General features: G+C 41.6%; 1 protein-coding gene across 2 annotated transcripts in view; it reads left to right on the top strand.

The window, feature by feature from the left end:
• The window catches only part of pmepa1 (prostate transmembrane protein, androgen induced 1), an 8,533-nt gene extending 6,133 nt beyond the window's left edge, over positions 1–2,400 (top strand). The window contains exon 4 of one of the 2 annotated variants that reach the window (XM_056243896.1): positions 2,014–2,400. In XM_056243896.1, coding sequence (XP_056099871.1) covers positions 2,014–2,385 — 372 coding nt within the window. In that variant the 3' untranslated portion in view covers positions 2,386–2,400. Of the gene's footprint in view, positions 1–2,010 lie in introns of both variants that reach the window. The other variant, XM_056243895.1, reaches the window with a different exon arrangement.
• Positions 2,401–13,995: the final 11,595 nt, after the last annotated feature.

Here is a 13,995-nt window from a genome sequence, read left to right as displayed (position 1 = left end):
CTGAGGAGTGAGCAGCGGGTCACTGCACAGGCAAACAACTGCATTCAAAATGCACAATATGCAAAAATAATGCATAGTATTTATGCAAAAAAGACTGTGACGGGAAAAAACATACATCTGTGGTGTTTCAGCCTGAGAGGAGCACGAGCACATCATGACTTAAAATATGATTGAACAAAAATGTCATAAAATTGCATTAAAAATGCACAATATGCAAAAAGAATGCATAAATAATACTTAGTACCATAAAATTGCCTCAAAATACAAAATATTAAAAATATGATTGATCAAAAATGTCAAAACATTGCATCAAAATATATAATAATTAGGCAAAAAGAGTGTATAAATATTACTTAGTACCGTAAAATGTCCTAAAAATACAAAATATTACAAATATGATTGAACAAAAATTGCATAAAATAGCATAAAAATGCACAGTATGCAAAATGAATGCATAAATAATACTTAGTACCATAAAATTCCCTGAAAATACAAAATATTACAAATATGATTGAACAAAAATGTCATAAAATTGCATTAAAAATTCACAATATGCAAAAAGAATGCATAAATAATACTTAGTACCATAAAATTCCCTGAAAATACAAAATATTACAAATATGATTGAACAAAAATGTCATAAAATTGCATTAAAAATGCACAATATGCAAAAAGAATGCATAAATAATACTTAGTACCATAAAATTCCCTGAAAATACAAAATATTACAAATATGATTGAACAAAAATGTCATAAAATTGCGTAAAAAATGCACAATATGCAAAAAGAATGCATACATAATACTTAGTACCATAAAATTCCCTGAAAATACAAAGTATTACAAATATGATTGAACAAAAATGTCATAAAATTGCATTAGAAATGCACAATATGCATAAATAATACTTAGTACCATAAAATTCCCTGAAAATACAAAATATTACAAATATGATTGAACAAAAATGTCATAAAATTGCATTAAAAATGCACAATATGCAAAAAGAATGCATAAATAATACTTAGTACCATAAAATTCCCTGAAAATACAAAATATTACAAATATGATTGAACAAAAATGTCATAAAATTGCGTAAAAAATGCACAATATGCAAAAAGAATGCATACATAATACTTAGTACCATAAAATTCCCTGAAAATACAAAGTATTACAAATATGATTGAACAAAAATGTCATAAAATTGCATTAGAAATGCACAATATGCATAAATAATACTTAGTACCATAAAATTCCCTGAAAATACAAAATATTACAAATATGATTGAACAAAAATGTCATAAAATTGCATTGAAAATGCACAATATGCAAAAAGAATGCATAAATAATACTTAGTACCATAAAATTCCCTGAAAATACAAAATATTACAAATATGATTGAAAAAAAAATGTCATAAAATTGCATTAAAAATGCACAATATGCAAAAAGAATGCATAAATAATACTTAGTACCATAAAATTCCCTGAAAATACAAAATATTACAAATATGATTGAACAAAAATGTCATAAAATTGCATTGAAAATGCACAATATGCAAAAAGAATGCATAAATATTACTTAGTACCATAAAATTCCCTGAAAATATAAAATATTACAAATATGATTGAACAAAAATGTCATAAAATTGCATTAAAAATGCACAATATGCAAAAAGAATGCATAAATAATACTTAGTACCATAAAATTCCCTGAAAATACAAAATATTAAAAATATTATTGAACAAATTTTTTTTTTTTAAATGCACAATATGCAAAAAGAATGCATAAATAATACTTAGTACCATAAAATTCCCTGAAAATACAAAATATTACAAATATTATTGAACAAATTTTTTTTTTTTAAATGCACAATATGCCAAAAGAATGCATAACTATTACTACTAAATTCCCACAAAAAATATTAAAAATGTTATTGACCGAAAATGCACAACATTGATTGCCCGGGGGGAACGTGCATGTGGTGTGTTTACAGTCCTCTGCCTCTGTTGTCCAGCAGGTGTACAGTCCTCGGCCCTCGTCCCTCCAGCGCTCGCGTGTGAGCCGCTTCCAGCCCACGTACCCGTACCTCCCGCACGCCACCATCGACCTGCCGCCCACCATCTCGCTGTCGGACGGGGAGGAGCCGCCGCCGTACCAGGGCCCGTGTTCCCTCCAGCTGCGGGACCCCGAGCAACAGCGGGAGCTGAACCGGGAGTCCGTGCGCGCGCCGCCCAACCGCACCGTGTTCGACCGCATCACGGCCCCGCCCGCCTACTGCGAGGTCATAGGTCACTGCTACCACCCGGGGCCGCACACACACACGCAGCTCATCCAGATCAGCCGGACGGACACGCGCGACAAAGACAAGCTCCACGCACAGCCGGTCTGATGACGTCAGCGGCCGACGCGAGAACAGACTCACGAGGTCTTGCCTTCTCATGCAGACGAGACAAACTTATATATATAGCTTATTACACACAGCAGGTCTGAGGTCAGCGGTCGTGGGAACCCGGGCAGTTGCACAAGAGACTCACGAGAGCGTACGGATTCACTCCGGTCTTGCCTTTTCACTCAGACCTTTCTATATATATATATATGTGTACATGTTGTGTCCTCGATGCTCTTAGTTACGACACATGGAAGAAGATTGGCAGGATTATTCCTCGTTTCTAGAGACGGAGAAGACGCTCTTCCTCAGTCTCGTTTTCAAGCACTAATGTCTAAACGTTCTTAAATCAAGACACGTACTGGAGAACTACAACAACGAGTGAAGATATTGAGCCTGTAAATCCTGAAAATGAGTTTAGCTTAAAACAAGAGCAGAACTCTGCTGGTGGAGTCTGAGAAACACACTGAGTTCACTGGGAAAGCGAGTGTTTCTTGTATTTCTCGACGCCGTTGGCAGATGTGTGTTGGGGTTTTATCTCGCTTAAAGACTTGATTTGAGAATGTTTAGATGCTTCTGCTGGAAAACTGGGAAAGCTCATGTTTTCCAGCGTAGAAACTCTTCTTTCCTTCTCGTCTTCAGTTCTTCTTCTGTAAAGATGCTTCATCACGCATCATTAGTTTTGCATTAGATGCACAATATCCACACGTTTATTCGGATGTGTGTGTGTTTGCCGTCAGAGAGAGCGTTTGCCAACAACATTACGCGTTAGTCTATGTGTGTATGTGTGTGTATATAGGCTACTATATAAATATATAGACATGTATATGGAAAGCTTAAAAAAAGCAAACTTATAAGCACGATTTTAGAGTTATTTATATAAATGTCTAAAATTGCACTATTTTTAATATTACAATATGATCGGTCCACAGAGAGTGTGTGTGTCCTGGACTGGGATTAACCAGTTAGTTCCCATCATCCAGACCAGAGCTGAGAATAGATCTAGATTACTAGTGTAGTTTCAGTTCATGTCTCAGATGTGTTTGCCTTAATTTTATTCTGTATTCTAGAAATCTGGATTCGCAATCATTGGTGTTTAGAAGCGAAGGAGTTTGGCTGTGGCGTCTCTTATAGCACTTTACCGAGAGGAAAACAATCCACAGCTGTAGCCGTAGACGAGCACAAGCGCACACGCATATGCAAACGCTCCGTCAGGTGACGACGCGCAGAACTGGAATCACGTCATGGGAATGTTGTGGAAGATCCACCAGGAGAGAGTTGATTCACTCGACTCACTTAGTCACTGAGACACTGAATCACTGAGTCACTGAATCAATGAGTCTCTGAATCAATGAGTCTCTGAATCAATGAGTCACTGTATCCCTGAGTCACTGAATCAATGAGTCACTGAATCCCTGAGTCACTGAATTAATGAGTCACTGAATCAATGAGTCACTAAATCAATGAGTCACTGAATCACTGAGACACTGAATCACTGAGACACTGAATCACTGAGTCACTGAATCAATGAGTCACTGAATCAATGAGTCACTGAATCAATGAATCACTGAGTCACTGTATCCCTGAGTCACTGAATCAATGAGTCACTGAATCAATGAGTCACTAAATCAATGAGTCACTGAATCACTGAGTCACTGTATCCCTGAGTCACTGAATCACTGAATCAGAATCGCTGCCAAACGGTGACTTGCGCGAACGCAAAAAATTATTTTATTACTTAGTATTTTTGTCTTGTTTTCAGTCCAAATATCAAACATTTCTTAAATCAAGATGCATTTACTAAAGGAGTGAAATGCCATAAGATATTAAGTCTTGTTTTCTGGGGAAATAAATAAAAATCAAGTGAGTTGATGCTTAAAACAAGCGAAACTATCTGCCAATGGGGTCAGAAAAACATAATCTTGGATTAAGATTATTTTTCCCATTGGCAGATCGTTCTGCTTGTTTTAATTTTGATTAATTCCCCCAGAAAACAGGACATTTTTAGATATCTGGACTGGAAACGAGACAGTAAGAAAAGCGTTGTTTGCGGTGTGTTCATCATTTCCCATGATTCAGTCTGCGCTCGCTCGTGCCGGCGGGGAACATCGGGTCGGGTTTTGCTGTGTTCGCTTTAGCTGGAGAGAGACTCTACAGAAGACTCATTCTGTTTATGCTTTAGTTATAAATCATGCATTTGGCATTTCTATAACACCAGTTCCATATTATCAGCGAAATGCATTTCTTTATTCTAGAGATTCCAAACTAGTGCATTTCTATAACATATTCCATATATATTTCTTCACATGCATTTGCCATTTCTGGATGATATAATATATGATGCATTGGTTATTATCTTGTGCTCCTTAAATTCCAAACTAGTTAGCTTTTGCATTGGGTATTTCTATAATATATATATTCCTGCTGCATATGAGATATGATGCATTTGGCATTTCTATAATGTATATTCCATAAATGCACATCCCGTTGGCGTGGGTCGTTCTCTCTCCAGCGGCACGTCTTCCCCTCACAGAGACGCCCGTTCTGTGCCCTCCGAGATGCCAGTGTGTCACATGACCCAGTCAGCCAATCAGGCGGCCGTTGACAGGAAGTGACATTGTATGCATGATGATGATAGTGGAGAGAGTTGCAATATACCGACTATTGGCCTTTTGATAATGTAGTTTAGCGCAGATTAGTTGTTTTTATGTTATTGTTGCTTCTTGTTTAAAGGTCATTTTTGTTGAAGAAAGGCCAGATTTGTAAGTGATGATGTCACTGATGAAGACGAGGGCTCCTGAGGAACCGTGCCTTCAGTCCTGTGTTTTAGGCCGTTCGCTCTTCGCTCTGACGAACACCAGATGCATTTGATCTGTGAGAGATGAAGCCGAGCGACGGGGATATGGACGGGTTCTGGAGGTTCTCCTGGGCGTTCCTGGGCTCTTCAGATCCAGCTGTGGTTCAGCGCTCAGCGTTGGCAATGGAAATCTTCTGCGTTCATCAGATCTTCACATGTGTGGTTGTCAGAAATAACTGCTTATTTTTATTTATATCAGATGCTGAAAAGTGTTATCGGATGTTTCTCTTTTGGACAGTGTCTATCACACACACACCATGTTATACAATCTGATGCATTTCAATTTAGCTGCCAAATAAACAAATAAAACCTTTTATAAAATAATTTATGCATTGAGTTGTGTTTTATTCCTCCACAGTACTTGTTGTATTAATATCAATATGACGCATATCAACAGCCATAGTGAATTAAATTGTAATTTTGTGTAAATCATTCAAATGTCTGTATTCTGTATTCAACGAGCACACTCAGGCCCTTAAGAGAGCAGCCAGAAAAATGGAGCGCAACTGGAAGAAAACTAAACTAGAGGTATTTCGGATTTCATGGAAAGAGAGCTCGATTGCTTACAGAGAGGCTTTAAAAGCTGCTAGATCTGCTTATTTTTCAACCCTATTAGAAGAAAATAAACATAATCCTAGGTGTTTATTTGAAACAGTGGCTAAACTAACGAAAAAGAAAGCTTCAAGCTCAGAAGTGTCAAAGCAACACGGCAGTGATGACTTTATGAACTTCTTCACTTATAAGATCGATAATATCAGGGACAAAATTATAACTATTAGGGATGCACGATGATATCGGGACAACATCGGTATCGGCCGATAAAAGCTTAAAATGACCATCATCGGCATCGGCCGATATGAATATTTCTGCCGATGAGCCTTGCGATAGGGTGGCGTGTTTCCTATGCGCACGTGACGACCGTGAACGAAGCATGAGCGCCAGCAACTTAAACTTCCAACTAGGGGTGTGCCGTGCGTCTCACGGTTTTTGATCGTGGACGATTAAAATGTCTCCACTATCTGCTTTTGAAGAAAAATCATAGTATCGTGCATTCTATCAGTTCAATTCTGGCGCCTTCATCTCAACATACTGTACAACGCGACGTACATTCATATCACATCACATGTAAACGCAGAGGTAGAGTTACACTCACGGGACACCGCAATTCACAAAAGTTCATTGTTTGCATGTGCGTCAAAGTCTTGCTAGGTAAACATGTCATTCACGTGGTGATGCGCTGTTCTAACATGCGCTTTTCTGAGCGCGTTACACCCGACACTCACAGGAACTAAAGCCTGTCACAGAGTCTGCATACTGGACTAATCTTTCGAGCCTTATTGCGCTGATACTGTCAAATACACACAAGGTTTACATAAACAAAGTTGGTTATGTCTAAAGTGAAAGCAAACTGAGAAAATCTGCTTGTCAAATGCGTGTATATTAGACGCGTCGCGTTACTCGCGTGCAGTTCTTAAAGAGACAGTAATAATATTCTGCCGCTTGTCTTTAAAGAGATACTGCACCCAGAAATAAAAATTCTGTCTATCTAATGTTGTTTCAAACCTGGATTCATTTCTTTCTTGTGCTTAAATATACTATGGAAGTCACTGGAGTACAGCAACTGTTTGGTTAGCCACATTCTTCCAAATAACTTTTATAATTTCAACAGAAGAAAGAAACTTGAGAGAGTAAATGATGACAATTTAAATTTTTGGGAGAACTATCCCGTTAATGTTAATAAAACAACAAAACACAGAGGAAATCACTCACTGCTCTTGACTGAGAACAATAATAGAAGCTTTAATAAGCTTTTTTTGCACTTAAAAAAAATACAACTATATCGGTATCGGTATCGGCATCGGGCAAAATTAGTTTGAAAATATCGGCATATCGAATATCGGCCAAAATCCTATATCGTGCATCCCTAATAACTATGCAACCGTCTACCACAGTATCGCATCAGGAAGTGCATTGTAGTCTCCCTGAGGAAAAATTTGATTCATTTGTTGCCATAGGAGAGGAAGAATTTTCTAAACTCGTTAAATCATCTAAATCGACAACTTGTATGTTAGACCCTATACCGACTAAGCTACTGAAAGAGATGCTTCCAGAGGTCATAGATCCACTTCTTACTATCATTAATTCGTCTTTATCTCTAGGATACGTACCAAAAACCTTTAAGCTGGCTATGATAAAACCGCTTGTTAAAAAACCACAGCTTGATCATAAAAAATTAGTCAATTACAGGCCGATCTCAAATCTGCCTTTTCTATCAAAGATATTAGAAAAAGCAGTATCCTCACAACTGTGTTCCTTTCTAGAAAGAAATGATATCTGCAAGGATTTTCAGTCCGGATTTAGACCGTACCATAGCACTGAGACTGCTCTCATCAGAGTCACAAATGATTTGCTCTTATCATCCGATCGTGGTTGTATCTCTCTATTAGTGTTACTCGATCTTAGTGCTGCATTTGATACTATTGACCACAACATTCTTTTAAATAGACTCGAAAATTATGTTGGCATTAGTGGAGTTGCACTAGCATGGTTTAAATCACACTTATCTGACCGTTATCAGTTTGTAGCAGTAAATGAAGAGATGTCTTATCGATCACAAGTTCAGTATGGCGTACCACAAGGCTCAGTACTAGGACCGTTGCTGTTCACTCGTACATGCTACCATTAGGAGATATCATTAGGAAACATGGAGTTAGCTTTCACTGTTATGCCGATGATACTCAGCTCTATATTTCTTCACGCCCCGACGAAACTTACCAATTCACAAAATTAACGGAATGCATAGCCGATATAAAAAATGGGATGACTAGTAATTTCCTACTACTAAATTCTGAAAAAACAGAGATTCTAATTATTGGACAAAAAACTTCCACACGTAATAACCCAGAATACGGTCTAACACTTGATGGCTGCTCTGTTAAGTCTTCGTCGTCGGTTAGGAACCTGTGTGTGTGTGTGTGTGTGTGTGTGCTCTTTGATACCAATCTCTCATTTGAAAGTCACGTGTCTAGTATCTGTAAAACCGCATTTTTCCATCTTAAAAACATATCTAAATTACGCCATATGCTCTCATTAACAAATGCAGAACAATTAGTCCATGCGTTCTTGACATCAAGGCTAGATTACTGTAATGCTCTACTGGGTGGTTGCCCTGCACGCTTAATAAACAAACTACAGCTGGTCCAAAACGCAGCCGCTCGACTTCTTACCAGAACCAGGAAATATGACCATATTAGCCCGGTTCTGTCAACACTGCATTGGCTCCCTATTAAACATCGTATAAATTTTAAAATATTGTTGATTACTTACAAAGCACTAAATGGTTTAGCTCCCAGTACTTGAGCGAGCTCTTAACGCATTATAGTCCTTCACGTCTATTGCGATCTCTAAACTCTGGCCAGTTGATAATACCTAGAATATCTAAATCGACTGCAGGCGGGAGATCCTTTTCCTATTTAGCACCAAAACTTTGGAACAGTCTTCCTACCATTGTCCGGGAAGCAGACACACTCTGTCAGTTCAAAGCTAGACTAAAAACACATCTCTTTGGCCTAGCATACACATAATACATTATCGACTTCTATAACTCAATGTTAGGCTGCATAGATTAGGTCAGCCGGAACTGGGAACACTTCCCTTAAATCTTGATGTACTCGCTACATCATAAGAAGAATGGCATCTACGCTAATATTAGTGTCTTTGTTTATCCCGAGGTTTTCCTGCAGCCTGCCGGATCCAGGCCGTATCCAGATCTGACGAAGGAGATTCGCCTGGACTTGATGACAATGCAGTGCTGAAGTGTCAACTATCCTCTCCCTATGGAGGATCCCTTTCCCACTCTACAGATAAAGCGTTGTTGAAAATCCGGCTCGCGTACCTCGAAGTGATAAAATAAAATTCTGTATCAAATGTATAAGCAAGACAAGTAGTTTGTTTAGGCATGGTTTGTAGGGAAATTACAAACCTGCGCACACATATTCAAGCGAATATAACTATAGAATCAATTTTTAATGCGCATGTGAACGCCATCAGGTCACAGGTTCGCGTTTAAAGTCTGTTTAGAGAGAACGCCGTCGTCTTAGTGGCCCCTAATGTAATAACAAATGATAATTTTGCTGGAAGTGAATCAATCAAAACCAACTTTAGCCAGAAATAACATTATTCAAAATTGCTATAAAGCCAAAACAATCTGTTACCGTAAATTGTATATTTATCTCTGTAAAGCTGCTTTGAAACAATCTCCATTGTTAAAAGCGCTATATAAATGAAGATGACTTGACTTGACTATTCTGTGTCTAACTTTAACCCTGTAGTGTAAAGCCTGACACTCAAAATAATAGCCCGGTTATTGAACCCTTAGACAAAATATAAAAGTTTGCATGTTTAATGTTGAGTATCATATTCGATCCATCAGGCTTTTATAGCAAATATAGTCTGAAATAGTGAGAATATGGAGGAAAAAACGGTTTAATTTGATTAAAATATGCTGTTTGCTGCAGACGCTGATATTTATATGAAATTCTGATGATTGTAAATCAATGAGATCTTTATAACAGTAGCAGATACTGACAAAATGCATATACACTCACCGGCCACTTTATTAGGTACCCCATGCTAGTAACGGGTTGGACCCCCTTTTGCCTTCAGAACTGCCTCAATTCTTCGTGGCATAGATTCAACAAGGTGCTGGAAGCATTCCTCAGGGAGTTTGGTCCATATTGACATGATGGCATCACACAGTTGCCGCAGATTTGTCGGCTGCACATCCATGATGCGAATCTCCCGTTCCACCACATCCCAAAGATGCTCTATTGGGTTGAGATCTGGTGACTGTGGAGGCCATTTTAGTACAGTGAACTCATTGTCATGTTCAAGAAACCAATTTGAAATGATTAGAGCTTTGTGACATGGTGGAAGTAGCCATCAGAGGATGGGTACATGGTGGCCATAAAGGGATGGACATGGTCAGAAACAATGCTCAGGTAGGCCGTGGCATTTAAACGATGCCCAATTGGCACTAAGGGGCCTAAAGTGTGCCAGGAAAACATCCCCCACACCATTACACCACCACCACCAGCCTGCACAGTGGTAACAAGGCATGATGGTTCCATGTTCTCATTCTGTTTACACCAAATTCTGACTCTAACATCTGAATGTCTCAACAGAAATCGAGACTCATCAGACCAGGCAACATTTTTCCAGTCTTCAACTGTTCAATTTTGGTGAGCTCTTGCAAATTGTAGCCTCTTTTTCCTATTTGTAGTGGAGATGAGTGGTACCCGGGGGAGTCTTCTGCTGTTGTAGCCCATCCGCCTCAAGGTTGTGCGTGTTGTGGCTTCACAAATGCTTTGCTGCATACCTCGGTTGTAACGAGTGGTTATTTCAGTCACTGTTGCCCTTCTATCAGCTCGAACCAGTCTGGCCATTCTCCTCTGACCTCTGGCATCAACAAGGCATTTCCGCCCACAGAACTGCCGCTCACTGGATGTTTTTTCTTTTTCGGACCATTCTCTGTAAACCCTAGAGATGGTGGTGCGTGAAAATCCCAGTAGATTAGCAGTTTCTGAAATACTCAGACCAGCCCTTCTGGCACCAACAATCATGCCACGTTCAAAGTCACTCAAATCAACTTTCTTCCCCATACTGATGCTCGGTTTGAACTGCAGGAGATTGTCTTGACCATGTCTACATGCCTAAATGCACTGAGTTGCCGCCATGTGATTGGCTGCTTAGAAATTAAGTGTTAACGAGCAGTTGGACAGGTGTACCTAATAAAGTGGCCGGTGAGTGTAAATATCAATATCTGCCAATAATATGTTTTAGTAAGATGATATTTAAATGCTTATTTGTATGATCTATAGTTTTAAAACATATAATGCAATGTTGATTGAGAGATGAACAAATAAACCTTCCTCAAAAGCCTGATGATCATATTTGATACTCATGATTTTTATAATAAATGATGATAGTAAAACTGCTTCAGTCCAGCTGAAATATTACTAATAATATCAAAGTTATTCTCATGTTTACTTGATAAAAATGAGTGCAGATTTCAGATCATAAAGACTCGAGCTGAAGGACGTTTGTACAATTAAACTGAAAGACTTTACTTGATAAAAGACTGTAAACTGTCAATCAGAGACAGAAGGACTGGAGGAGATTGACAGGTTTATCAGATCATGTTTAATATTTAGAGCTCATATTAGATATGATACAGAAGGTTTAGCTATAATAGCTCGTTGAAGGTTCAGTGATCTCGTGTGTGTCCAGCAGAGGGCGCTACAGTGAGTGCAGTTCTGCTTCTGTCCAGCAGAGAGCGCTACAGTGAGTGCAGTTCTGCTTCTGTCCAGCAGAGAGCGCTACAGTGAGTGCAGTTCTGCTTCTGTCCAGCAGAGAGCGCTACAGTGAGTGCAGTTCTGCTTCTGTCCAGCAGAGGGCGCTAGAGTGAGTGCAGTTCTGCTTCTGTCCAGCAGAGAGCGCTACAGTGAGTGCAGTTCTGCTTCTGCCCAGCAGAGGGCGCTACAGTGAGTGCAGTTCTGCTTCTGCCCAGCAGAGAGCGCTACAGTGAGTGCAGTTCTGCTTCTGCCCAGCAGAGGGCACTACAGTGAGTGCAGTTCTGCTTCTGTCCAGCAGAGAGCGCTACAGTGACTGCAGTTCTGCTTCTGCCCAGCAGAGGGTGCTACAGTGAGTGCAGTTCTGCTTCTGTCCAGCAGAGAGCGCTACAGTGAGTGCAGTTCTGCTTCTGCCCAGCAGAGGGCGCTAGAGTGAGTGCAGTTCTGCTTCTGTCTAGCAGAGGGTGCTACAGTTAGTGCAGTTCTGCTTCTGTCCAGCAGAGAGCGCTACAGTGAGTGCAGTTCTGCTTCTGCCCAGCAGAGGGCGCTAGAGTGAGTGCAGTTCTGCTTCTGTCCAGCAGAGAGCGCTACAGTGAGTGCAGTTCTGCTTCTGTCCAGCAGAGAGCGCTACAGTGAGTGCAGTTCTGCTTCTGCCCAGCAGAGGGCGCTACAGTGAGTGCAGTTCTGCTTCTGTCCAGCAGAGAGCGCTACAGTGACTGCAGTTCTGCTTCTGCCTAGCAGAGGGCGCTACAGTGAGTGCAGTTCTGCTTCTGTCCAGCAGAGGGCGCTACAGTGACTGCAGTTCTGCTTCTGCCCAGCAGAGGGCGCTACAGTGAGTGCAGTTCTGCTTCTGTCCAGCAGAGAGCGCTACAGTGAGTGCAGTTCTGCTTCTGTCCAGCAGAGGGTGCTACAGTGAGTGCAGTTCTGCTTCTGTCCAGCAGAGAGTGCTACAGTGACTGCAGTTCTGCTTCTGTCCAGCAGAGAGCGCTACAGTGAGTGCAGTTCTGCTTCTGCCCAGCAGAGGGCGCTACAGTGAGTGCAGTTCTGCTTCTGTCCAGCAGAGGGCGCTAGAGTGAGTGCAGTTCTGCTTCTGTCCAGCAGAAAGCGCTACAGTGAGTGCAGTTCTGCTTCTGTCCAGCAGAGAGCGCTACAATGACTGCAGTTCTGCTTCTGCCCAGCAGAGGGCGCTACAGTGAGTGCAGTTCTGCTTCTGTCCAGCAGAGGGCGCTACAGTGAGTGCAGTTCTGCTTCTGTCCAGCAGAGGGCGCTACAGTGAGTGCAGTTCTGCTTCTGTCCAGCAGAGGGCGCTACAGTGAGTGCAGTTCTGCTTCTGTCCAGCAGAGAGTGCTACAGTGACTGCAGTTCTGCTTCTGTCCAGCAGAGAGCGCTACAGTGAGTGCAGTTCTGCTTCTGCCCAGCAGAGGGCGCTACAGTGAGTGCAGTTCTGCTTCTGTCCAGCAGAGGGCGCTACAGTGAGTGCAGTTCTGCTTCTGTCCAGCAGAGAGCGCTACAGTGACTGCAGTTCTGCTTCTGCCCAGCAGAGGGCGCTACAGTGAGTGCAGTTCTGCTTCTGTCCAGCAGAGGGCGCTACAGTGAGTGCAGTTCTGCTTCTGTCCAGCAGAGAGCGCCACAGTGAGTGCAGTTCTGCTTCTGTCCAGCAGAGAGCGCTACAGTGACTGCAGTTCTGCTTCTGCCCAGCAGAGGGCGCTACAGTGAGTGCAGTTCTGCTTCTGTCCAGCAGAGGGCGCTACAGTGAGTGCAGTTCTGCTTCTGTCCAGCAGAGGGCGCTACAGTGACTGCAGTTCTGCTTCTGCCCAGAGGAGGGCGCTACAGTGAGTGCAGTTCTGCTTCTGTCCAGCAGAGAGCGCTACAGTGAGTGCAGTTCTGCTTCTGCCCAGCAGAGGGCGCTACAGTGAGTGCAGTTCTGCTTCTGTCCAGCAGAGAGCGCTACAGTGAGTGCAGTTCTGCTTCTGTCCAGCAGAGGGCGCTACAGTGAGTGCAGTTCTGCTTCTGTCCAGCAGAGAGCGCTACAGTGAGTGCAGTTCTGCTTCTGTCCAGCAGAGAGCGCTACAGTGAGTGCAGTTCTGCTTCTGTCCAGCAGAGAGCGCTACAGTGAGTGCAGTTCTGCTTCTGTCCAGCAGAGAGCGCTACAGTGAGTGCAGTTCTGCTTCTGTCCAGCAGAGGGCGCTACAGGGAGTGCAGTTCTGCTTCTGTCCAGCAGAGAGCGCTACAGTGAGTGCAGTTTTGCTTCTGCCCAGCAGAGGGCGCTACAGTGAGTGCAGTTCTGCTTCTGTCCAGCAGAGAGCGCTACAGTGAGTGCAGTTCTGCTTCTGTCCAGCAGGGGTGCTACAGTGAGTGCAGTTCTGCTTCTGTCCAGCAGAGGGCGCTACAGTGAGTGCAGTTCTG

The sequence above is a fragment of the Rhinichthys klamathensis genome, unplaced genomic scaffold, assembly GCF_029890125.1.
Source record: "Rhinichthys klamathensis goyatoka isolate OS25496 unplaced genomic scaffold, OSU_Roscu_1.1 h1tg000865l_1, whole genome shotgun sequence".
Taxonomy (NCBI): Eukaryota; Metazoa; Chordata; class Actinopteri; order Cypriniformes; family Leuciscidae; genus Rhinichthys; species Rhinichthys klamathensis.
This window is presented reverse-complemented; position numbering and strand designations above follow the sequence as displayed.